We start from the raw sequence: 25,337 nt of genomic DNA on the forward strand, positions 1-25,337 counted from the left end.
ATTGCCGAGTGCCCCCGATCTGGCACTCAGCAAATACTGATTTGCCGAGTGCCAGATCCAGAGCACTCGGCAAAGCCCACACACGCACTAATATAGAAAAACCCGCTGCCTAACGCACACATGCCTGCAAAACACTCCAACGCCCCTTCCTCCTGGCCACAACACCCCGCCTGAGCGGCCTTCTTTCTCCCGGCCAGCCCCCAGCGCCCCTCCCTGCCGCCGCCGGAGCCCCTCCCCTCCCCTTCTTCTTCCCCGGCGCCGCCCCTCCCCCTCCCCTTCTTCTTCCCCATCGGTGCCCCTCCCCGCGCCCTTCTTCTTCCCTGGTGCCGCCCCTCCCCCTTCCCTTCTTCCTCGGATCTAGCCCTCCCTCTCTCGGATCCGGCCAGTGGTGGTGGTGGCGGGCAGCGGGCGGCGGGCGGCGTGGCGGCGGGCTGGTGTTGGCGGCGGCGTGGTGGCGGCAGCCGGTGGTGCAGGAGGTGGCCTTGGTGGTGGTGGTGGAGGCGGAGCAGGAGGTGGCTTTGGTGGTGGTGGCGGCGACGGCATGGGAGGTGGAGCAGGCAGTGAGATGGTGCTTTTTTTTTTTTATTTTTTTCAAAAAATGTTTGCCGAGTGCCTGACAAAAAATACTCGGCAAAGAACGCTTGTCATTAAAATCTTTGTCAGGTGTCGGTTGCCGAGTGTTTTTAGGATTTTGCCGAGTGCTCCTGGCACTCGGCAAAGCTCCCGTATCCCGTAGTGATAGTAGCTGACCATTTCTCATGAGCATAATTGAAGATCAAGTTGGCATAATAGCCTAATAGGTGTCATTTCACTAGCTAGCCTTTCAGTTGGCACTTCTGTGTTGCAGAGGAAATTATATATGTTCTGTTTTAACATTGGATTCATCCGGCCTATTGACCCAGGAACAAGCTTCCTCCTTTGGACACCACAATGCTGAACGGTGGCAGCATAATTGTTGGCTTCTCGATCAGGGTTCACTAACTGAATGCCCGTGCAGGATTGCTGGCTACTCCCTCCATTTCAAATAGTCATTCTAAATTTTTTTGAGAGTGAAACCATTTTATAATTGATCAAAATTATAGATATGAATACAAAGATTTATGGCACCGAACAGATATACTTTAAAAATATATTTAATGGAGAAACTAATGGTACTTATTTGGTACCAGAAATGTTAGTATTTTATTGTATAAATTTAATCAAATTTGAGATACTTTGACTTTTTAAGAAAGTTGGAATGGTTTACAATTTGGAACGGAGGGAGTTGGTGCAAAAGTGGCGCAAGAAATTCATATGTGCAATGCAACATCTATATATGATTTTATTTTGTTAGGATAATATATTTGAATTCTTGCATGTTCCGACGAAATCAAATAGCAGAAATCGGGCCATTTGGTTTGGTGCTTCTATGTCCCTGAACCTCTGCCTAAATCGTCGTCAGGAAGCCCATTCTGGGCCCGAGTTTCACTGCCATGATGTTTGGCCCATTTACATCGCCTCCTATTTTTTTTCAGGTATCGTCGTGACAATATCCTTTGAAGAAAACGAACGCTACGTGACAAAGATTTCTCTCTCTCTATTGGATGAACTTGTCAATGCAATTTTTTAGGGGGAAAGATTTCTGGGCCAGCTTTTCATTGCCATGATGCTGGGCCGACCCAAGTGGTGAGCCTTGGGCCTCTTGTAATTAACCACACCTCATTACTCGGGCCGACAATCACAACCCGTCGTTCCTCCAGCCCAGGCCTACGACTGCTCCGCCGGTCGTCCCCCCTGGCAGCCGCCGGCGAAGTTGTGCGCCGTCTCCTCCGGCGCCGGGGACGACGAGGTGAGGAGGTAGGGTCCTTCGTTTCTCATCTCGTACATCAGTGCTTTGATTATATTGCTGTTTCGTCTCATATATAATCCCCAAGGCGGCAGCGGAGAGATCTCCGATCCAGAGTTGAATTTTGTGCGGCAATGGGAGGGTATGATATGAGGTGATATTTTGCCCAACTGGGAATTAACAAATTGGAATGGGAAACTGATGAGATCTCATCCCGTAGTGTTCCTGTTAGGTCAGTGACGGCATTTGGTATTCTATTTTGGGGATGACAGGTGCATGCTATTCTAATGCTGTACCAGTCTCTTGCTGGATGTTAGGCCGTTTGGGCATGCTTAGCTTAATCCCCTTCCGATGCTGCTTTGGATAGGTGTTTACTGATTAGGTATTTGGTATTCTATTTTCTGTTGTTGACTATTTGGCTCCTTTAAAGTGAGATAAGTTTTAACTTTAAAGTGTGACCATGCATTCCTGGAAAACAAAGAAACTCTATTTAGTCGCATACTGGTTGAATTAAAGAAATCTAGTGCAAGTGTATTGTAGGGGACATGCAAGTCCTCCTTTTAATGTAGGAGCAGAGAGAGGGAGCCTACTCTGTTATAAGTTTTGCATTCCGCACTCCGTTGGAATTCTTCATAAGTTGATGTCAGGGAGATTTCTTTGGAACGTTAGGCTGTTAATATCTGTAAATGCTTACCGAACTATTTTAGGTATTAGGGAACATGGCAGCAACTTTTGCTACACCACTCAAAGGTTAAAAAATTTAGTATAAAGTTCATCAACTGACTTTCTGGTACACTCTGTGTGATATTTGTTTCTGATAGTGTCTGCCGACAAATGCCTGCTCAAGTATCTAGTGTATGTGTATCCACTTTTGGCTGTAGTAGCCTTGATATTCAGGAATGCTTCCTGTGTTTGATTTCTTATTTAGGATTCTTACCCTAATCTTGTCTAATTGAGTTTTCACCTTTTATCTAAGGGTGAAGCTTTTCAAGTGATTGATGGATCCTTCTAGGCAGGGTCAGTTCTTCCCTATGTATTATTTCTATCTCTGCATATTATCCTTTATCTCCTCAAACGACTAAGTAATATTGCATATTTTCTTAAAAACATGTCACCACATAATCAGATCTTGTGATCTTCTGATACTTTGACTTCCTCCCTGACCCTGATCTAAAAGAATCATAATGGCATCACATTGTGGAAGTTTGCTTGCTTATAATGGATGTTCTTAGAATAACTAAGTAAAACACCATGGCCATAATCTGCTACTCTGCTTTGTTATTCGGTTCACTTGGCTTGTTGTCTTTTGCTGAGTTGGTTTCCATTTCGTGAATTCACTATATATGTAGATGTAGGTAGCCTCAGCATGTGTTCGCTTCCTTTTGTACTGTGCTTTATAATCTAATAGAAGTTAAAGGGGAGAAACTTTTTAGTCTTATCCATATCAAAGCTTTTCTCCAAGTTGGATGCTGTGGAGTGTTGGAGTAAAAGCGAGCAGGAATGATGGCGTCTTGTCGGTCCATGCATGCACTACGTTATTAATCAATTAGAAGAAAAATCTTATCTTAATTTTACACAGGAGCAGTTTCAACAAGTAGCTGACTACAAAAGTCCCTAGTGCAGACCACTTATCTACGCCTTTTATTTACCTTATCACACTTGTTGAATTTCTTATTTCTTGCGTGTACAACCAGCAACTTCTTTCTAGTCTTATTTGTTAGTGTGATTTAACTTTTTAATTAAATCCTAATGCTAATCAGCTTTATAGGAATCAAAAAATGAAATGATAGATCACTCACTCTTGCACTAAGTCAGTTCCATTCTGGTCGCTCATACTGATGCATCTACAGCAGTCCAAAAGGCTGCCTGACCATTATTGGCCAGCAAAAAGCTAACAGTAGTACATTTCTGAGATTTGCTTGTCGCTATTTTTTTTACCTGTTTCAGAGCTTACCCGTAAGACAAGGTACGGGTGTGTAGCATGATCTCTATTGGAAGAACTGAACTGAAGAACAAACAGACTGGTATTCCTGATCTTTAGTGCAGGTAACATGTGATCTCTATTGCCGAGTTTTAGGACTTGGAAAGTCTAAGTAGTAGGGGCTAAATGAGAATGTAATAGACTTAGCCATGAAGGTCTAAGAAATGATTCTGATCTTTATTTAGAAACAAGCTCAAGTTTTGAGAAATAATAAAATGCGGTATACCTTTGTAAGCCTCTAAGTGAGCCTCAAATTATTTAGTCTGCCTTTATCCAAGCCTTAGAAATTATGAGTCTAAATGTAACATTCAACTTCTTATCATATTGTATTGAATAGTAACCATGAACATCAGGAGATATCCACAGATATGAATAATATATCATGCATATAGAGCATCCTTATATTGCACACTATTGCACAAACTGGTACAAACTATTCTCACACTACATAGATACATACATCATGAGAATACTTTCAATGTTACCGTAGATTTAAAAATACTGAAATCCATACTAATGCAAACATAGCTAGTAATTAAGTGCAGGTACTGCAAATCTGCTAGGCAGATTTGCTGAGTGACCTGGCCTATATATAGATGTATTCCTTCCTCCTTCAATAGTGAGGGCCTTATTTACCATAACCAAATGATGGAGCCAACATCCTGATTTCTTCATCTTCCATCTTCCAGAATATCTCAGGGCATTTGTAATCCCACATAGCAGGTGATGGCAGAGGGCAGGGGATACTACTGCATGTCTTCTCTTTCCCTTCAGCAATGCCCAGCAAGGCAGGTGCCTGCGGTGCCTCGATTTCTCTCCATATCTGATCCATGGGATATGCATCCATGGAACTCTGGGTGCTGTCAAGGGCGCTGGTAACACAGCTACTGCCATTGTGAGTGTCACCACTGCTCATCCCAATGATTGGAGAGGTGTCAAGAAGGCAGGATTGGTATGTCAATGAGGAGGATGAGGATGAAGGTGATATGCTCATCTTCCTCTCTTGTGCTTTCTTTCTCATGTGTGTCCTCCAGTAGTTCTTGATCTCATTGTCTGTGCGCCCTGGCAGCCTCCGTGCTATCCTAGACCATCTATATGGAGAATTTGAGTGAGTTTTATCTCAACCTAAATTTACTAACAGAGAAAAGCTACTCTCTTTGGATCAAACCTGTTCCCCCACCGAGCATGGAGCTCAATAATAAGGCGCTCCTCTTGCGGTGACATGCGGCCATGCTTGAGACCAGGGTGGAGGTAGTTCACCCACCGAAGGCGGCAGCTCTTTCCTGTCCTGTTGAGGCCTACATGAAAACAACATAGGGAACATATAGTATGATCAAGAAGGCTGGTTAGACACAGGGATTACATTTATGTTTGCGACTTTGCGCTAAGGATTGCAAAATAGCTACCTAAGTTGTAGTTCCCCAACCCCTCAAACCTGAGACTTGGGCAATGAAGTCCCAACGACGGTCACCGAACAGGCGGACAGTGCATACCAGTTGCATGTCCTCCTGCTCTGTCCATGGCCCCTTACGCATCTCCTCTCTCACAGTCACCATGTTACTGCCACACTAACGTTGCTCGCTTCTACCTTGGATAGGCTGGGAACCAGTCTTGGTGTTCTTCTTTCTCTGTGTGATTGTGGGAAGATTCTGGTTTTGATCCTTGATGGACTCCAGCCTCATAGGAAGAAGGTGCTATTAGGGGGAGGAAGCCACTAAGTCTTAAGCTGTGTACTGGATTGCTGGCTTTTGCCACTCATTTATAGGCAACAGGGGAAGCTCTTCTCACCACCAAAAATAAAAAATAAAATAAAAGAGGAAGCACTTGTGTGATCTTATGACGTCATGGTTATGATTTAGAGAACCCTAAGATCATATCATCATTGGGGTTGTGCTCAGACTCAGCTAACAAAATGTTTTCCCTGGGTTCTTGGTTTGTGAGTTACACACTATTAAGGGAATGGTCAAGCAGGCTTTGTTTATAGTGTATTCAGAATAATACATGTAATTCTTATATCTTGTCTGTTAGCTCTATGACTGTGAGTTGACTCCACTGTTTTTGTGTGATAGCACAATCATTTTGACATATATCAACGGAGAACACTATTTTCCTTTTTTTCTGTGTAATGAGATGTTTCGTTATGTTTTGCAAAAAAAAAAGACAAGGAGAAACTGTTGTGGCTATTGTTATTTTGATATCTAATAAGCCAGTAGCATTAATGCTTTAAGCATATTATTCTTTGATAAGACGAATAGATGTCTGGAGTGGATCCCAGTTCTTGCTTTAGGTAACCCATACTGAGTACATGATATATGCCTGCACTTCAAATATGTCAAAATTGTTCAATCATTTTTATTTTCCTTTTTTTAGGTGTTTCGTGGACTTTTTACCTACTCTTCATCTGAACTTTTTTACTGCAGGTTTTTTACAAATTGAAAAAAAAATGTTCCCCTACACTTGATCTGAACTTTTTACCCAGTGAGTTATGATGCTTGACCATTTAAAAATTCTTGATTTTAATCCATGACATTCATAGAGTCAAAAGCCATTCATAGAGTGTGGCAAACTTTCTCTGGACTGTTCCCCATTTCCTTTCCTTGAAGTAAAAGGTATTTGCTTTTCTATCAGCCATTATCATTGGCACTGAGGACTCCATCCGTCTTTTCTTGTCAGCCATTATCCTAAGCATACACCTTCAATAGAAGCCATACGCAAATCAGCATAATGCATATTCTTCCACTGAGGGTGCCTTGTAAAAAATGTCTTTTTGGTGTTAGTTGAGCTACATAAAAGTAATCTTTGGAGTGTCTGTATCGAAAACTAGGATTACTTGCGCTCTTATGCAGTGCATATCTGATTTACCAATGGTACCTCTGATAACATTTCTGCAGTGTTTTAGATAGCACATATCAAAAGTGGGAATGCTGAAGTTTTTTTAAAAAAAAAAAACATAAGGTAACAGATAGCAGTGATATTGCTAGCAGAACATGCTCTGCAATATTTCAAAAATACATATATCAACTATGTAATAAATCAGCTGACGTAATTTAATCAGCTTTCATGGTTGCCTATTTTTGTGCATTTCATAGTTCGTTGACTGTGAATTCCAAATGGAATACAGCTAAGACATGTAATAACTGAATCATATCAAGGTGTAACTAAGTTCCGCTGCACAGTACTGTACGCTGTAGGTAAGTTGCCAGATACAGTGGCTGCCCAAGTAGTGGTTGCTGCACTAGCAGTCTATTGGGAAGAAGAAAAAAACAGGTCTATTTTGGATTTTTGATTATTTGTTTTTTGAAGTGTGCATCCTTTTCTTGGTCCAGTAGTGTTGCATCATCAGAACTGAGCATGATTTACCATACAACATATGCCATCTTTGTTACATTTCTGGCATCTTGGTTGATTGATAAGTGAGTGAGATGAATGATAGATAGATCTTTTTAAGCTCCTGGGTCATCATTCTATCACTCATTACTCTCTTTTGTACATCATTTATGTATGCATGGAGAAGAAAGATGTGAAATGACAGGTTTCTAGACAGTAGGGCCCCTGAGGAGTTCTTTATCCTTAAGACCTAACTTCTCCATTGCCATGGAATTAGTTGTTTTGATCTTGAAAGGTTCCCTAGCTCAGCATGAAGTTAACTACCATTTCCCTGTGGAAGAAGCTTTGCTGTGGAGGCCACCAACCTGCAACCTGTGTTGCTGTCCACTTTGTGGTGGGGACGGCGTCTCACCAACTTGGTTATATTGGCATCTATCCTGCTTTTGGAAGGCTCCCCTGTACACTGAGCACCGCTCTATTCTACTAATGGTGAGCCCAATCGGTCTTCCGATTTTTCTCATCCTGCTTCCATTGTTCTGTTTGTCGTTTGTGCTTCTTTTATCTGTCTCTGTCAGCTGGCTGTAGTATCTGACAGGCACCAAGAGCTCATCTTCCTTGCTTCTCTGGACGTGTCAGGATGTACTTACTTCAGGACTGATCGGTCATCATGCGTGAGATGATACTTCTTTTTCACCCCTTTTCCCATGTTCATCAATTGCACGACTTAAGTCATTTTCTCAGATACGTGCATCTTTGGAATCCTTTAATTTGGACCCCCATCATACTAGGAAGAAGTAAAAATTCAGCTAACCTCTGTGATGTTGATGCTTGTCTTCGTATATTCATATGTGAGTATGGTACTATGTCAGTTTATTGACTTGTCTGAAACTTTGCACTCATGCAGAAAAATAATCTTTGGAATGCTTTATTTTTGTTGGGAGGATTCTTGCTGTGCATGATGTGCAAAATCACAAGCCATCAATCATCTTAACCATCAACAGTCTGAAGATAATAATTCTCGTCGTATGATGATGGAGACCACCACAAGTTGATGGACCAGGCAGTTCATTCTAGAAACTTTAGTTGACAAATAATGTAAGTTTTCATGAAAGAGCATCTAGGCCCCTAAGCGGGTTTGGTGAATTATATGGCAAAACGATTAAAGGATTAACTTGTTTGCTTAAGATTATGAGCGGGAATTTATTCTAACATGTATATTATGTTATTGATGAATGGAAAAATATATGGCTCATTCTCATGAAAGCAAGCAAATACATGATCCCATGAAGCAAAAGTGCGACATATGACACGCGAATTGAAATGAGGTTAAAGACACAGTGACATGCCTGATATATTGGTCTCTAAATATTATGAAAGGTTGTTGGAAAACAATGGGATGTTAATATAAAAGAGAAGGGCAAGCTATTGTGCATGATTAAGAGCATGAACCTATGTGATATTATTGGTCTCATTATTGATAGCTTGCAAATAAGAAATGGATATTCAATGTTGATGTTAAGGCAAAGTTAAGCTCAAAACAGCATGATTGGATGAAAAAGTCAAGCAAGAAATTAGCAACGAGGTACTAAACAAAGTTTAAACAAAGTTTGATCAAGTGACGACTTGAGCCATAGGATATTTGTTAGGGTGAAGTAGCTAGTACTTGGAGGTATCAAATCAAGCATATCTAGTGAAGCAATGCAATGCATCAAATATTTGTTGAAGGATACATTGGAGTAGCTTAAGGATTATGATTATGATTTGGATCACATATGTTGGAAAATCCTAAGCTACTAGCTCAAGATAGATGTGCTCAGCTAGAATGCAATGTTGAAGCCCTCGAGTTGACATCGATCAAGTATGGCATGAGTGAAGACATACAAGCTCAAGTGATTGAAATGTCATTTATATTTATTGTTGAGTATAGGTACGTCGTACTATCAAGAGAGATGCAACATTGGTTGATTGACAAAACAAAAATGATCCATGTGAGATAGGCCTTGAGGAAGTCCTCGAGTATACCATCTCAGCCTAAACTGGCTTGGCTAGTTTGGGGAATCAGCTTGGCTAGTTTCTGGCTCTGACATGGGGTAACGGCTAGTTTGTTTAAAAATCAGCTTAGCTGGTTTGGGAAACCGGCTTAGCTGATTTTTCTCTGCTTTAACGGCTAGTTTCTTTGTCTTGGGGTATTTATACCCCTTGAGCTCCTCCTTGAGGGGCTACTGGTGTTTCCTGGGCTTAGAGCGTGCAAAAGTCTTTCTAACACTAGTGAAGCTTTCCCCAACCTCTCTTTATGAGATTTGTGTGATTCTTGATAAATCCTAGAATTGGGTTGAGAGTGAGATTGTGTGTGAGCATTAGAGAGCGCCTGTGAACAATCCATAGATTGAACACTTGTGGTTGACGTTAAAATAACTTGTGAAGCATTTGTTAGTCTTGGAGGTGAAGCCTCCTAGATGGCTAGGCGTCGTCGGCTAGCTCCCAAGGTGTGATGAGCAGCGGCAAGTTTGTGAGGGCTGCAATCTTGCCTCCGCAAGGGAAAAAATCATCCAGTGAAAATGGGGAAGCGGTTGAGTGCGACCCTACTCATTGGAAGGGAGTTGAAAAAGACTCATATCCTACAGAGTTCCTCAACAGAGATGTAGGATTCACAATGGTGAATCTGAACTTCGGATAAACAAATCCTCGAGTCTCCATTTCGGTTTGCCTTACTTGTTCAATTATAGCATTTATTTGTGCTTCCGGTTCGAGCTACTTGGGTGTGCTTATTTGTGTGCAGGACATTTCCAACCTGCTGAAAATCATCCGTAGAAGTGCATGTCCAAGTTTGGTTTGTGCTCAAACTTGTTGGGGCCATATTTCACCTTTTGTTGGGCCAGCTTAGCCGGGTTGGGAAACCGGTTTTTTCGGTGATTCCGTAGAAATCTGCAGAAACTCTATAAGTCGCTGATAAAATTATTTTAGATTGCGATAAATTTCAGGTTCAATTATTCAACTCCCTCTAGTTGACATCAAGATCCTTTCACGTCAGAGCTTTTTTACATCAGAATTTAATTGTTTGATTAGATGGTAGGAAAAACCAGGGCTTCTTACCGATAGCGTGAACCTCCGACTCTCTCCCAGTGCTCTAATCTCGTCCACGATGTAGATGCTTGCATGCTGATGAGCCAACCGATTATCCTAAAAGCATAAGGTGATAAGAAACATGGAATTTCGCAGGTGATCCCGGTGACGACAGCAGATGCCGACAGCAATGCCGCATCCAAAGCCAAAACCACCACCCGTTTGGCATGATTTGGTCTCACCACACGGCGCACACACACACACTACACTAGGAGTGGAGCCTAGGGTGAGGGAGCCAAAGGTGATGGATCTCCATCAAAAGCAGCATCCACTAGGCATGCAATCCATGGACAGAAAACTACTAAGGTTGCTTTGGCCTGCTGTGCTCTCTGGAGGTTAGCACAACACGATGAGCTCATGGCAACGCTTGTCCTGCAGCCACGGGGCGTAGTGGAGGTCACAGTTCACCCTATCGTTGACGTGCTGGGGCATTAGCGGGATGAGATCAGGATGGGTGATGCTCATCAGCTTGTGGCTGTGATTCAGACATGCCGATATGCCCGGGAATAGTAAACTGTGTGTGTGTGTGCTGGATTTGATCGAGATGCATGCTGAATTCTCTGCTGGGTCGTGATGTAATTGTTGTTTATGATGAACAGTGGAGGAGTCAGCCATCACTAACCAAATCGACCCTGACATGAAATGTTTTTTAATTAAGCTTCGAACTAGTGATGTCATAAGCTAGCTGATCATGCTTTTGAGTTTTTTATTTTATGGTGAACAATAAACATTCTGCTAAATATCTTTGTGCATGCGCGTGGCTCATGCTGGAGGGTGTTTATGGTGTAAACAGTGGAGTCTGGTTTCAGAAGTCAGCCATCACCTACCAAATGTTAGGGCCTGACATGAAATGTTTTTTAGCTTATAATCCTTCCATTGTTAAATATATGACGTCGTTGATTTTTTACTCTAACTTTGACCACCAATATGTATTGAACGAGTTAGTTAACTTAAAGTAAAATGTGTATCGTTATATCTGTTGTCAAATGTACTTTAGATTTAACTTGTAGGTTTATCTATTTGCAAACAAAATATTTGTACAAAAGATGAATGGTTAAACAAATAAAAAAAATCAACGGCATCATATATTTAAGAACAGAGGGAGTAAATGCTTAATGATAACACAAGTAATGACAAAGCTAGCTGGAATGTTTCTTTCTACTTCGGATCTGGCCCTCGGAATCCAACAGGAACATTATATTGTTGCATCGACATGGTTGCAATGTTGCATATATTGTGTGCAAGTGACGCATTTTGCTGCGGTAATGTTAAACTAAACATTGAAGCACAGTATCCAGCGTCATGAGATCGACGAGCTGCTGGATTTAATTTGGATGCATTTCGTTTGACGTTGACGATGGCGATAAACACTATGCCACGAATTCCTACATGCGTATGTCTTTGCCCTCTCGCGTTGATGGCTTCTCAGTGCTCTCACTTTCGTATTTGGATCCAGCCAGTTTGATTCACTCTGTTTCATTGCTGTCGAATGGTGATAATGCAAAGAACAAAGTTGTAATCTCGGTTTGCACGTCGCATTTATCTGGCGCATATTTCCATTATTTCGGTGCTGTCGATGATGCAGCTAGGTGTGAATCAAACTGGCTGGATCCATTCGACAGCAATGAAACAGAGGTATATGCATGTCTGCGTGTGAATCAAACTGTCTGGATCCAAATGCGAAAGTTTTTTTTCAAGAATACGCAGGAGAGCTGCGCACCTTGGTATTAAGAAGAAAGTAAACAAATTTATAACGCGAGTCTACCGGACACACGCACACGGTTCAGTGAAACAAATATAGAATTACATTTTGATAAAAAAAAAAGTTGATGATGCAGCAGCTAGCCTAGGTGTGGTCGTGTGTTTTTGCATCGATGAACCGCGATGTCACCTCTATATAGCTAAGAATGCAAGTGGATACCTAATGCGAAATTAAACTTGCATATGTACTCTATGTAACAGCTTGATTTGGACTTATTTGTTTGATTTGATGGCGAAGAGCACGATGACATTACATAGATTGGTACATATTGGACGAGACTCGGGAAGAAGGAAGAACTGTTCTCGAGAGGATGTATTCATATTGTTCGCAAATGGACGGGACGGTCAGTGTGACCTTATTGCTGGTTGTTGTTACGAGTTTGAGCTTTTCTTGCATTCATGGTCAGCTAGATAGCCTTGGTAAGCTCATAAACTTCCTTCTCTGTGATTGTTATGTAACTACACATCTGCATTAGTTCCATTTGTGCATACATCTAGCATCCCAGGTGAAGCAAATACCTAATACTAATGGAAAAGTTGGTGTTTTTCCGAAACAGTTATGATGGCATGCTACTATACCTTAGCTAATTTGTCCTCTAAATTAACTAGTATGTTCAATTCCATTCTACCAAGGTTTAGGGTCGACCTAATGATCTAAAATTCTAAAATTTTAGTAACTTGCATCATTAGTTAAGAGGTTATTATAATGAACTTAAATTTCCTCACCAGCATAATTTGAAGTACTAAAGGTTTGCCATCCGGACGGGAGGGAGGCAATAAATGAGGGGTAGGGGTGCCTCCAATACCTTTTATAATTTTATAATACAGAGGTGAGATGTATTAGCTTTTCGCATTGCTGTAAGTACTAGGACAACAACACGCTTGGGCATCTTTTCAAGTAGGATCCTGGAAACACAGGAATAGTAGGGGGAAAGTACACAGGACTGTAGTATCATGGTACTCCGAATCCTATATAGGAAAATGCAGAAAGGAAGGCGACACAAGAAAGCATAGGAAAACACAAGACACAAAAGGAAAGCAAACCAGGTTTGCTCCAAAATTCTTCCGGAACCACAGTCCACACAATTTTTAAAGCAATTGTTGGACAAGACGCCTCTGAATTAATGGACAGCATAGGAATTTTCCTGCTCGCAAAAAAAAAAAAGGCAAAGGAATGGTCTTACAGAAATCGAATCCTTTCAAAGAAAAGGTCGTAGGCCCATGGGCCCTCTCCTACCAAATCGTATTTCTTTATGGATGGGCTGGGCTGGGCTACATGTATGTCCAGACTTGAGAGCAGAAGACTTGGGCTACGTGTGTCGTCTCCACAGAGCAGAGCGGGACAGCTGCCAACGTCAATGGCCGCGCCACAGCAAGCCAGCTGACAGTCTGCTAAATTGAGGAGTAGGCCTGGAATTGCCGAACTGGCAGCGTCAGTCGCCGCTGTGGCAAGCAAGCATGGCGCGCGTGATGCGGGCGAAAGAGGCGGAACTGGACGCGGCGGTGGGGGCCGTGGACCTCAACAAGAGGCTCCAGCAGCGCGCCGCCGAGAGCTGGTGTGGCCTGGCGTGACGCGTGCGTGCGAGCCCCGAACGGACGCCGCACCGCTTCCATGGCAGTGCATGCCACGCCGGCCGCAGCCATTGCACGCCGCTGGAGCTCACCTCGCACGCAACCTGCTCGATGAAATGCCTCAGACGAAGACTAGGGGAGGGAGAAGAGATGAGACAGAATATGTCCCCATTCAGCTTGCCAGGTCAGTCTATTGGTGCCCACGTGGCTGCTTATGGACCTAGCTAGATGACACGGCTTAACAAGTTTATCTACCCAAAAATACATTTTGAAGTTTGTGGACCTTAATTAAGTGACACTTCCTTACAAGTTAATGGACCTTCAGTGTATTTTACTCTGTTTAATATGACATTTCAACATTTGTGTGATACACTAGTTCAACATTTTAAAGAAAATGTTGAATGAGATCTTTTAAAATGCTGAATCACTTCAATAAAAATGTTAATCGGTCATGAGTCGTGATGCGGCCGCTGCTCATCGGCTGCTGGAGATCGAGCTGCCCCCTGTCTGGACTTTGAGACGGGAGGAATCCTTCCTCGCCACGGTCCGTGCCTGCTGCTGCTTCGATCGATTGATCGGTGGGATCATTGGATTGGCACGGATTAGCCAAATTCGGCGTTTTGGGGTTAATGTGCTTCATTTCGGCGTTTACAATATATAGTAATTACCATGATTGTAGGCTACATCGTTACTCTGAAATTTCTGTCCTTTTTTATAACTCACTTCATGTTCTTTTGGCAGGTTTCATAAGCATTGACTGTGGGTATACCACAACGCCGAAGTACACTGATGACAGGACAGGCATAACATATGTATCTGATGATGGTTTCACAGACTCTGGGTTGATCCATTCTGTCAACCGAGAAGAGAACATGCAGCCGGACGTTGCCCTGAGGTACTCTACTGTTCGCTCCTTCCCCAATGGGACACGCAACTGCTACACATTGCAGTCTCTAACGCCGGGTGGCAAGTATTACGTGAGGGCTGCCTTTGGCTATGGGAACTATGATGCACTAGGCATGCCCCCTACATTTGATCTCTATCTCGGGGTCAATTACTGGACGACGGTGAGCATTATTAACTCCAGTACTGCCTACATATTTGAGATAGTTGCTGTGTCCCCTGCCAACTACCTGCAAGTTTGTTTCGTGAACAAAGGGTTAGGAACTCCTTTCATCTCAGGGCTGGACTTGAGATCATTACAAGAAAATCTTTATCCATATTCCACGGCAACACAATCTCTAGTTTTGCTCAGCTTTTTCCGTGATACTGTTGGTTTTGGGCCCAATCGCTACCACTTTGGAACTGATTATCGACACATTAGGTAATCTTGTTAGCTATACAAATTTTCCTTGACTACGTTATGTACAAAAGTTTTAACATCTCAGAGTTCGTTTTATGTTCGAAAGGTACCCAAATGATACCTATGACCGAATATGGCAGAAGTATGAAGACGTTCCTACCTGGACAATATTGTCCGATACTATCAATGGGATAGTCAACAATTCTCCGAATGACACCTATGGTGCACCATCTGCAGTGATGCGTAGTGTATCCACTCCGGTGAATGCTTCAACGATGGATCTATGGTGGAGTTCAGATTCATCCATGAATGTTGATGCCAATACCAAGTTCTTGGTTGTGCTCTATTTTGCCGAGTTGGAGACGCTGCGAGAGGATGCGTTTCGGGAATTCAGCGTCATTCTGGATAATAATATCACATTAGTTAGTGCGTTCAGGCCAGAGCAGATGTTGACTACTGTTTTTACGGGTATTGTGCAAGGTACAGGAAGTCATGCTATCTCCCTTGTGGCAACACCAAACTCCAAGCCGCCTTTGATTAGTGCAATGGAGATATACTTGATGCGACCACTGAATGGATCTGCCACTTACGCTGGAGATGGTAATTAGTAGAACTGTCAGGGTGTTGCTTAGGGGTTCCGTCTACATATTATTGCAATTACTACCTTCAATCGAAATATAAGTCCATTTAGGTTATATATTATGAAAGTATGTTTTCATGATGAATCTATTAACATCAACCTTATTATGTTGTCAATCTAAACGAGTTTTTTTATCTTGACCATCAATATCTAAAAACTTGTTTAAATTAACAATATAAGGTTCATGTTTATAGATTCACCGTGAAACATACAAGTTTAAGGCAATGTGGTATTTGGTATTTGAATTAACTTTACCCAATCTGCTTTTATAGCACAACTGTCACTTACAACCTAACAGTTATTTTATTATCTAAAATCATTTTGCCGCTTACCCCCTACAAATGACTTATGGTCACGTCAGTCAGTCAGAAACCAAATAAAATGGATCGCAGAGGGAATAAATGACATGGCAGAGACTTGTAGCTGAATTCTTTTTATCTATCCCCTTGTGGTTCTTCCTGATTTGTATTTCTAATTTATATTTTTATGAGTAAAATTCTTGAGTTTAATTCTTGATTCAACTTTTAAATAAACCTCTTGCTCTGTTTATTACAGTTTGTTATTTTTATTCTTTATTCAGTTTGTCTAATTGAAATTTATGTTTGAATGTAATTTTAGTGGAAGTAATAATTTAGGCACTCACCACCAGATTGCCTTGTTTCTCGAATAGATTGCTAATATTAGTTGAGCTAGCAGTGATGGCCTTTTATGGGTTTGATGATGGTACTGGCAAGGATGACCATATCCCTTCAATAGAAATATAAGTTCATTAGGATATCAGCATGGTCTCCAATTTGAAACTTTGGCTAACTATATCCATAAAAACCATCATCTTAATTGGAAAGAGTTATATATGATGAAAGTACTTTTCGTGAGTGTTGGAGTATAATTGAATTGCCCACCTTTCCTCATCAGCTTAAGCTTTTGGGTTGAACTGGTTGGTGCATGCAACTCAATATGATATCAGAGCCAGAGGTCTTGAGTTCGAATCCTGGCGAGCGCGATTAAATAAAATAATTGCAGCCTACTCCAATCTCCACGTATGCGGCCTGAGGGAATCTGCACGTGAGGAGGAGTGTTGGAGTATAAGTGAATTGCCCACCTTTCTTCATCAGCTTAAGCTTTTGGGTTAAACTGGTTGGTGCATGCAACTCAACAGTGAGAAATATAGTAGTACCAATCTTGTCTTAATGTCAATCTGTATAAATTTTTAAATATTTATAGTTTAACTTATAACAAACTTAGATGGACTTATATTTCTGATTGGAGGAAGTATCTTATTTTTGTCATGTAGTTGGCTGGAAGTACTCTTGGTACAAGACTTATATGTTATGCCTTTTCTTTTATCTTTATTTTAATTTATTTTCCCAGCCATTGCGATGATGACTATCCAGACAAATTATTCTATTAAGAGAAACTGGGAAGGAGATCCATGTTCCCCTGTAGCTTTTGCATGGGATGGCCTGAACTGCACTTACAATACCAGTGGTTCATCGAGAATAATCGCCTTGTGAGTTCTGAATGAACAAGATATCTCCATTTCTTTCACTTAACTAGATAAAAGAAAAGAATTGTAGTGTTATGTTCGTGTAATGAAGGTTAATAGTTGGACACTTTGACTCTCCTGCAGATATCTGTCATCCAATGGATTGAATGGTGAAATTGTTCCTTCATTTGGCCAGCTAGCATCACTCCAGCACTTGTATGTTCTGCATAGTATAGTTTCAGAATTCGTCATGATGTAACAAGATTTACTGCATCACTAGTTAGTCACTGAATGAATAATTCTTTTCAAAAGATCCAGCAGTGCTAGATTTTGTATTAGGAAGATTGTAGAGTACTACCAAAGACCATCCATCCAGATTTTAGAGTACTCCCAAAAGGTTATTAGTGCTTGTTGACTTTAACATATTAGTTCAAAACCTAGAAGGCCAAAAGTTTGCAGAAAAGTCTGGCCTCTTTTAGGCATACCATATACAAAATTATAATAACGTGTTTTCCAGTCCAAGTCGGGAATGTAGAGCTTTAATGCCTCTCACTACAGTAGAGCTTTAAGTTAACCGTCTGACTCCAAAGTTTAGGCAACATAGCATTTACTTCTACATTAGCACTTGTTTCTAAGTGCTTCATTTTGCTTGCTATTCCAGGGATCTATCGCACAACAATCTGTCAGGATCAATACCCAATTTTCTGGGTCAACTGACGTCACTTACATTTCTGTAAGTCCCTCCTGCTGATTAACCTATTTTAACTTCAAACAGAAACCCTTAATGTTTATTTTTCTTATCTTTTGTAGAGATTTGTCAAGCAACAACCTTAGTGGACCAATTCCTACAAGTTTGCTACAAAAATCTCAGGATGGATTGCTGACACTAAGGTTCACACTGTCCCACCTTTTGGCAGTATATATCAATATATGTTTATGAAGATTATTCCACTGGCCCTCATAAAAACTGATTTAGTTGAGATAATCCTTTAATCATTTGCTTGTAAAATAGAGTGGATCAGGTACAACTAGGCTTAATTGAGGATCGCCTTTGGTTGACCATATGACTAGTTCTGCAGGTGTATGTCTAGCCGCCCCCGGCCAAAGTTTGAGCCCTAGTCTTATTACCATTGGTGTTCATTGCTTTCAGAAGTAAACACACATGTGTAGTGGGAAAGCTTGTACCCGTGTACATGCCTCCAATAACTTGTGCAGCTGCGGTGATCTTACAGGGTGTCCTGCACGTACTGTCTAGAATGATGCCCTGACTGAGGGTGAGGATAGATCACCAGACAGATAGGTGATATATGGAATATTATCCTTTTATTATTATGGTACTGTTCAAAATAATGTTTAGTATCATAAGAGGAAGGACTATAATTTGGTTATTAATTAGTTAGTGTCAGTATGTAGTTACTATTATGTGCATCATTGCTCACATCTGTGTATAATTCTATTGTGAAAGGGGTAGGGGGGTGCATTTTATGTATTCATTCTGATGGTATTGAAGATTCATAGAATTATTCTCTTTCGTTTGTAAGCTAGTTCAGCAAATATACTTACGTCTGAAACAGAGATCTTTGCAGAATTCGATGAACTAATCTTAATCTTTTTATTCCAATTTTGTGTTTACTAGGACTGACAACAATCCGGACCTTTGTACGAACCCTGCTTCCTGTGACCCAATTCCCAACCAAAAGAATAGAATACTTAAGATCATCATTCCTACAATTATTGGAATCATTATTGTCGTTCTACTTGTTGCATTTACCATTAGATACATTCACAAAAGAAAAAAGGAAACAGGTAACTAATTAAGCTGGCTGAAATTCATGAGAGGAATTTTTTATTCTGTTCATTTAATTTTTAATTTGATTTAAGATTTGGTGCATGGCTCACGATCCGTCATAGGAGACAATCTGGAGCCACAGCCCACAGGGGACGATCAGGGCCTACAATCTATGGGGAGCAATCAGGGCCCACAACCTGCAGGGGACAATCAGCCCTCACAATCGTTACAGAACAACCATGCAGACGTGCCTACTGGTCCACGGATTCAGAGCTTCAGGTATGAACAACTTGTGCTCATGACGGAGAACTTTAGAAACAAAATCAGTGAGGGGGGGTTCGGCTCAGTCTACGCTGGGAAGCTGGAGGGCCAAACTCCTGTTGCTGTGAAGATCAGATCACAAGACTCATCGCAGGGCGATAAAGAATTTTTAGCAGAGGTCCGCATATATACAATAAACTGATTTTCTTTTCTCAGAAATTATCCATGACCCGTGCTGATTTAGTGGCCCACTGATTGTTCTATATAGTTCATCATACTATTGTGTATATTTAGTTCCGTTAATTGGCAATATAGCGGTTTCTCGTGCTTGATTGAATTTGTTGGAATTACAGATTAAGCACTTAGCCATTGGGCGTCATAGGAATGTGGTGACATTGTTTGGCTATTGCAAGGATGAGAAGCATTTGGGCCTTGTCTACGAGTACATGGCTGGGGGAAACCTAGAACAGCGGCTGATAGCAGGTTGGTAAAATTTTCCACCGCAACCACAACATATCCCCCCCCCCCCCCCCCCCCCCCTATGTTGCATGAGCGCAAAGAAAATTTATTGTTGACAGGATCCAGAGGCCAGGAAGCCCCCCTCACTTGGTCACAACGCCTCAAGATCGCGGTGGACTCTGCCAGTGGTACGTGCATGTCAATCTTTGATTTTCTTCCTCTCTTTGATTTTTTAGACTTGCAAGGTTAAGTGAAAGCAATTGAGATTGCGTGGAAATAATAGATTGATTAATTGAGAGATAGGAGTTACACATGGATAGGGGTGAGGAGATCTTGAGGCTTATAGAAGCAGAACAAAACAAAATCTCCTCATATTTCTAACTAATCATATCTAGGGCCAGCCGGGCATTAAGTCACAGGACCCATACACGCATGACATATATGGTATCTAACAATAAGCATTTATTTATTCAACGTGCCTTTCTGATCTATCTAGCAGTTTAATATCTCCATGCATGAAACTTTAGTACATGTCTCTGATCCTTGCACGCAGGACTTCACTACTTGCACTCTGCCTTCAACACGCCATTGATCCATAGAGATGTGAAGGCTACCAACATCCTTCTAACCGAGAAACTGGATGCCAAGATCTCCGACTTTGGGATGGCAAGGGCTCTCACCAGCGAAACAAGAACACACACAGTCACCACCACACTTACTGGCACCGAAGGGTACATGGATCCTGAGTATGCCCGAAATGCCCCCACTTTCTTCCGCACTCTAGCTGCTAATTACTGCTTATATATAATAGTAGTATCGATATATCCACTGTGTGAGCATGCAGGTACTTAAGGGCCGGTGAGCTGAGAGGCAAAACCGACGTGTATAGCTTCGGGATCGTTCTCCTGGTGCTCATTACAAACCGACCAGCTTGCTCAGTCGTCGACAACAAACACACCAACATTGCAGACTGGGTGCGGGCGAGCCTTGGTCATGGAAGGAGCAGGGGCCAAGATGTCGCTAGAGTCATCGACCAGAAGATAAGAGACCATTGCGATCTCAACTCTGTATGGAAGGTGGTGGAGCTAGCGCTGCGCTGCGCCCAGCGAGAGGAAGCACATGCCCGCCCCACGATGACGGAGGTTGTGGCGACGCTGGAGGCACTTCAGCGGGAGGTTGTGGCCTCGGCTGCAGGGACCAGCAGCAGTTCTGCCATGGCCGAGGACCTGCAGCCTGCTGATGCTGTGGATCAAGTTCAGCTCACAGGAGCGCAATGAAGTTGCTGGGTGCAGTTGTGTCCCTGATCCTGTTGTCTCCTGAATTTACTGGCTCAATTAGTTCAGCAGTTGCTGACGCCAAACGCACGCGTTGGAGACTTGGAGAAACTCAACCACGGATGCATGTGGTTCTGAAGATGTTGTACTGTGCAATTCGATCTCTTCTCTCTCCACAGAAACTCCTGAAAACACAATGAGAACTCTGAACAGAAGTTTGACATCATTTCTTGTCAGTAGTATATCACTAGGTTGTTACGGTTGGTCAACAGTGAGGGGTTCACCCAAACTGAGACACATTGCTGCACATGTCAAGAATCATGACTACTAAGTCCATCAATGGCAAAGAAGAACCATTTCATTTTTGCATCATTATTTAGTTCACTGTTGAACATGCAGAAACTATGTTCCATGCAACATTCACTGTTGAACATGCAGAAACAATAGTTGCAACATCGACGTTTAACTATTGCAACATATGTCGGAGGGCTCGATTTTTTTAAGATTCCAGACGTCAGTTCTATAGCATTATTGATAATATTAACTTCATTGTTCCTGAAACAAGTATTACTAGTATAAACTTCACGTGAGAAACATAATTTATTTCTTAGGGGAAATCTTTTTTAAAATGGAAATACAGGTTATTTATTTAGGATTTGTAGGGCTGTAACCTGTAACCTATGGTCTCCGCCCAACAAATCCACACGGAAGAGCGGGTCCAATTTACGCATGTTTGGGCCTTGTTCTGAGGTTGCGGAAGGGCTAAGGCCTGCCTAAGGGAGAGCTTCCAAGACCGTTAGTGTGCAATTCAATTGGGGCCGGCAGTTGCCATCTTACCGATGCCGGGGATTTTTTTATTTTTATATTTTTTATTTTAGTATTTTGCAAAAATATATGACCAAACATTTTTTTTTGCAAGATATAAAAATAAAAAAAACTCCCGATGCCGAGTCCGTTAGCATACTGGAGGCAGAACAACATATTGGAGAAACTCTGCCCTGGTGACAACGTGCTTTATTTGTTGATGATACGCTATGCAATTTGGATATCTTTTACATATGTTCACAGAAATATTGTGATTCTAAAAAAGTATGACAACTTTGAAGAGCAGTATGAGACCATTTTCATCTCATTTGTTTTTGTAGTATTTTTGTCCAACAAAGTTGTTGGTCTTTTTTGCTTATTGTGAACCCCCAAACTGAGAACATCACTGCAAATGTCAAAGAGTCATGGTTGAAGGGTTGACAGAAATGCTCAAGTAGAAAATTGTTCGCAGGTCTCATTTTGTTCTCTTGCACTTTTATTTCTTCTAGATAAAATACATGCAGATCCGGAAGGCTCGTGTCGTAAGAACTTTTATTTTAATTCTTCTCCTTAATATAAAAATACGTAACTCTCCTGTCGTGTTCTCGGAAAAAAATACACACAGACCTTAGGGAAAAAAAATCTACAGTGCCGCTAACTGGGTCTCAAACCCAGCTCTTGATGCTGCCGCTGTAGTTGCTTCGCTTTTCGAAGTACCTGTCCCAGATCATCACGCCGCCGTAGTTGCTCGCCTTCTGCGCCACCGGGAGCACCGCCCTGCGCAGCGCCGCCGGGTCCGTGTACCCCGTCTCAGCCGCCTGCGGCGACGCCGGCACGCCGACGTAGATCTTGGTGAACGGGTACGCCGCCGCCCACTTCGCCCACTCGGCGGCGCTGAACCCGGCGGCGCAGTCCGGGTCGTCGTAGAACCTGACGTGGATGCGCTCGAAGATGCCCGTGTCGAGCGCCTCCTTCACGCGGTCGTCGGGGAACCGGCAGTGCGCCGTCGCCGTCAGGTGCAGGAGCTTCCCGTCGCCGGCGCGGATGTTGTGCTTGGCCAGCTCGAGTGCGAGGGTGCTGTAGCGGTCGGCCGCGTCGCCGTGCTCGAGGAACATGTCGACGCCGTCGAGCCAGGCGTCGCCGAAGGGGTGGCGCGTGTCGTTGAGGCTGCCGCCGAAGTAGGTGTTCCAGAGGTGGTCGAAGAGGGCGAGCGCCGACTGGTTGGTCGGGAGCGAGTAGGCGCCGCCGAAGCCGCCGATGGAGATGGAGACGGGGACGCCGAGGAACTGGCACCGCTTGATGGCGGCGCCCATGCCGGCGAACGGGTGGCCGGAGAGGTCGAGGTGGTAGTTGCCGTTGCCGTTGCCGCCGTAGACGTCGAGGAAGGACATGATGACCATGCTGTAGAGGCCGGAGTCGCAGGCCTCGCGGAGGGAGCCCTCGTCCCTGTGCCGGCCCCAGAACACCGTCACCTGACCGGTCTTCCCCTGCGCCGACGCCGGGCCGGCGAGGAGGAAGCTGATGAGCACGACAAAGAGAAGCGCCGCCGCGGATACGGCTAGCGACGGCCTCCGGCGTGTGAACGCCATTGTTACTGATGACTTGTTCCTGCGCAAAGTGCCTAGTGGTTTATGGAAACTCTAGTAAGGTTTATACAGAGACGGAATTGGCAACAGACAAATTGCAGCAGCCATTGCTGACTGGTATGAGCAAAACTTTCAGCTAGATTTCAATCTGACAGATGATGTGTCTGCTTTCACGCAGCAGAGATAATCGTATCGTAGCAAAGCATCGAATTCCATGGACGGATAGCACAGTGACATGGAGGACAGGTAGCTCACAGGGTTGAATGCTTCGAAATCCGCCAGTGCAGACGTGTACTGATGAAAGAGATTTGAGAGAAGAATGGAGGAGGTCGACGGGCAACTGTACATGGCCACCCAATGTTGACGACCGACATGGCGACCGGAATGTGGTGCCCGATCAATCATCCACTTGTGATTTTTTTTTGTTTTTTGGGTGGCACACAAGCATCTCGATCTGATTTCTTCCAGCAGATGCAGACTTGTTGCAGTCGACCACCATAGACAAAGAGCAGTCGAACTCTGTCGCATCCAACTATTGTTCCTATTGTTCCTGCACAGGCCAGTGCGGTGCACTCCCTCGCCGTGCTCTGGCAAGACTTGCACTGGGACGGGGAGTAGAGCCTCCCCATTTTTTTTAGCTAGCAAGTGGGTCCCATGCCCTGCCCTAATTCGATGCATGGTTGGGGCTGAAAATATGCATGGAGTTGCATACGGCCGCATATGAGTTGCCTCCAATTTTGTCTCCGCGTGTACGGCAGTACGGTAGCCAGTAGCCACGTCAGCGGTTAGTCAGCGGGAACATGCAGCTCCAACTCCGATCACCTCTCTCCTAGCCCAAACAACTCTATCCAGCTGCGTCCTCTTCTTCCTCCTCATCTCCTCCCCGGGCCCAGTCACCGCCGCCGGCGAGCTGACGGTCGCCTGGGGCTGGAACAGGGCCGAGGGCTCTCCCTCAGGGAGAGGCCTGCGACACGGGCCTCTACGCCACAGCCATCCTCTCCTTCCTCCGTGTCGCCGGCTACGGCAAGTACCTGACCGACCTCTCCGGCCACGACGTTTCCACCGTCGGCGCCGACGTCAAGCACTGCCAGAGCGCCAAGAACGTCACCGTGCTCCTCTCCGTCGCTGGCAGCTACAACTCCCCGACCGCCGCCAGGGACGTCGCCCATCGACCACCTCTGGAGCGCCTTCCTCGGCGGCGGCTCCCGCCGGGGCGGCGTCCGCCGCCGGCCGTTCGGCGACGCCGTGCTCGACGGCGTCGACTTCTACCTCGACGGCGAAGCGGAGCAGGAGCGCTTCAGCGACCTCGTGAGGCACTGAGGCGTCGCCTTCAGGCGAGCCGCAACAATGGCGGTGGAAACGACGGCGCCGCCAACAAGGCGGTCCGGCTGACGGCGACGCCGCCATGCTCGCGGGTGCTCGATAACGACATGGGCGGCAGCGAGCTCGGCCTGTTCGAGCGCCTGCACGTGCGGTTCTACGAGATGAGGCCCGGTGCGGGTACGACTAGCTACCACGAGACGCGGCCGTTCTGGGGCGCGTGGCACATGTGGGTGTCAAGGTTCCCGGCGGCGAGGCTCCTCGTGGGGCTGCCGGCGACGGACGGCCGGGATGAGGGGGTGGATCGACCCCGCGACGCTGCGCGACAGTGTGCTGCCGTCGGTGCAGGACGACCCCCCCAACTACGGCGGACTCATGCTGTGGGACAGATACTACGACAAGCTCACGGGGCTACAGTAGCCGTGCCATCGATCCATGACTGATGACTAGCTCCTTGCTCTGAAAACCGATGCTTCATGTACACGTGAAGTTATTAGTGACTGAATCAGACGATGCATAAAGTGTTTCTGTCTAAGGTCAAAGAGAGGGAAAGATTATATTCTTATGCTTGTAAAATTATGGTCTTCTTATTATATAAGCTAGAATGAGGTAGCGTTTCTGTGTTTGTATATCTCTTTTATCTTTTACAGCAAATCTCTTTGACGCCCTTACGGAAAAAGCAAGAATGTTCCGGCCGGGTCTTTCAAAAAAGAGAAAAAAAATAGGTGCATTTTCATGGATTTGTTTGGCTGACACTCAAGTAAAACTATTCCACAATCTTTTTTTTAATACGCAGGAGAGCTGTGTATCTTTGTATAAGTAGAAG

General features: G+C 43.8%; 3 protein-coding genes, 1 long non-coding RNA gene and 1 pseudogene across 7 annotated transcripts; 3 read left to right on the forward strand and 2 right to left on the reverse strand.

Moving 5' to 3' along the window:
- Nucleotides 1–379: 379 nt before the first annotated feature.
- On the forward strand, nt 380–11,229 carry LOC117833114 (uncharacterized). 4 transcript variants are annotated; one of them, XR_011898902.1, is made up of 3 exons: nt 380–1,836; nt 2,809–2,842; nt 3,773–8,405. It is a non-coding gene; the product is annotated as an uncharacterized lncRNA (long non-coding RNA). The 4 variants fall into 4 exon arrangements; XR_011898900.1 differs by having other exon boundaries at nt 394–1,836; nt 2,802–2,842; XR_011898901.1 differs by having other exon boundaries at nt 2,809–11,229.
- LOC140223566 (myb-related protein MYBAS1-like) lies at nt 4,176–5,549 on the reverse strand. Its single transcript, XM_072295511.1, has 3 exons — nt 5,242–5,549; nt 4,975–5,104; nt 4,176–4,897 (listed from the first exon to the last, which is right to left on the reverse strand). The coding sequence occupies exons 1-3, from the start codon at nt 5,360–5,362 to the stop codon at nt 4,435–4,437; spliced, it is 714 nt and encodes a 237-aa protein (XP_072151612.1). The 5' UTR covers nt 5,363–5,549; the 3' UTR covers nt 4,176–4,434.
- A 2,095-nt stretch (nt 11,230–13,324) lies between the features above and the next one.
- LOC117866885 (probable LRR receptor-like serine/threonine-protein kinase At1g05700) lies at nt 13,325–21,043 on the forward strand. The gene is made up of 13 exons (XM_072290356.1): nt 13,325–13,773; nt 14,331–14,913; nt 14,999–15,492; nt 16,904–17,042; nt 17,163–17,234; nt 17,680–17,751; nt 17,829–17,934; nt 18,031–18,040; nt 18,900–19,246; nt 19,422–19,551; nt 19,647–19,715; nt 20,081–20,273; nt 20,372–21,043. Exons 1-13 carry the CDS (start codon nt 13,701–13,703, stop codon nt 20,802–20,804), a joined length of 2,721 nt encoding a protein of 906 aa, XP_072146457.1. The 5' UTR covers nt 13,325–13,700; the 3' UTR covers nt 20,805–21,043.
- Nucleotides 21,044–22,083: 1,040 nt separating this feature from the next.
- Nucleotides 22,084–24,075, reverse strand: LOC117866844 (xylanase inhibitor protein 1). The gene has a single exon (XM_072290186.1). The coding sequence runs from the start codon at nt 23,192–23,194 to the stop codon at nt 22,271–22,273; it is 924 nt and encodes a 307-aa protein (XP_072146287.1). The 5' UTR covers nt 23,195–24,075; the 3' UTR covers nt 22,084–22,270.
- Nucleotides 23,564–25,046, forward strand: LOC117834691 (xylanase inhibitor protein 1-like; annotated as a pseudogene).
- The last annotated feature ends 291 nt before the right edge of the window (nt 25,047–25,337 follow it).

Source organism: Setaria viridis, chromosome 8 (genome assembly GCF_005286985.2).
Source record: "Setaria viridis chromosome 8, Setaria_viridis_v4.0, whole genome shotgun sequence".
NCBI lineage: Eukaryota > Viridiplantae > Streptophyta > Magnoliopsida > Poales > Poaceae > Setaria > Setaria viridis.

What these genes read in the sequence shown, in the direction of transcription:
- LOC140223566 (XM_072295511.1), bottom strand. Translation starts at nt 5,362, where the DNA reads ATGGTGACTGTGAGAGAGGAGATGCGTAAGGGGCCATGGACAGAGCAG. An exon ending in CTTCATTGCCCAAGTCTCAG is followed by an intron (nt 5,105 to 5,241) that starts GTTTGAGGGGTT and finishes GTTTTCATGTAG; the next exon opens with GCCTCAACAGGACAGGAAAG. An exon ending in CATGCTCGGTGGGGGAACAG is followed by an intron (nt 4,898 to 4,974) that starts GTTTGATCCAAA and finishes TTCTCCATATAG; the next exon opens with ATGGTCTAGGATAGCACGGA.
- LOC117866885 (XM_072290356.1), top strand. Translation starts at nt 13,701, where the DNA reads ATGAAATGCCTCAGACGAAGACTAGGGGAGGGAGAAGAGATGAGACAG. An exon ending in ACTGATTATCGACACATTAG is followed by an intron (nt 14,914 to 14,998) that starts GTAATCTTGTTA and finishes TATGTTCGAAAG; the next exon opens with GTACCCAAATGATACCTATG. An exon ending in CGCGGTGGACTCTGCCAGTG is followed by an intron (nt 19,716 to 20,080) that starts GTACGTGCATGT and finishes CCTTGCACGCAG; the next exon opens with GACTTCACTACTTGCACTCT.
- LOC117866844 (XM_072290186.1), bottom strand. Translation starts at nt 23,194, where the DNA reads ATGGCGTTCACACGCCGGAGGCCGTCGCTAGCCGTATCCGCGGCGGCG.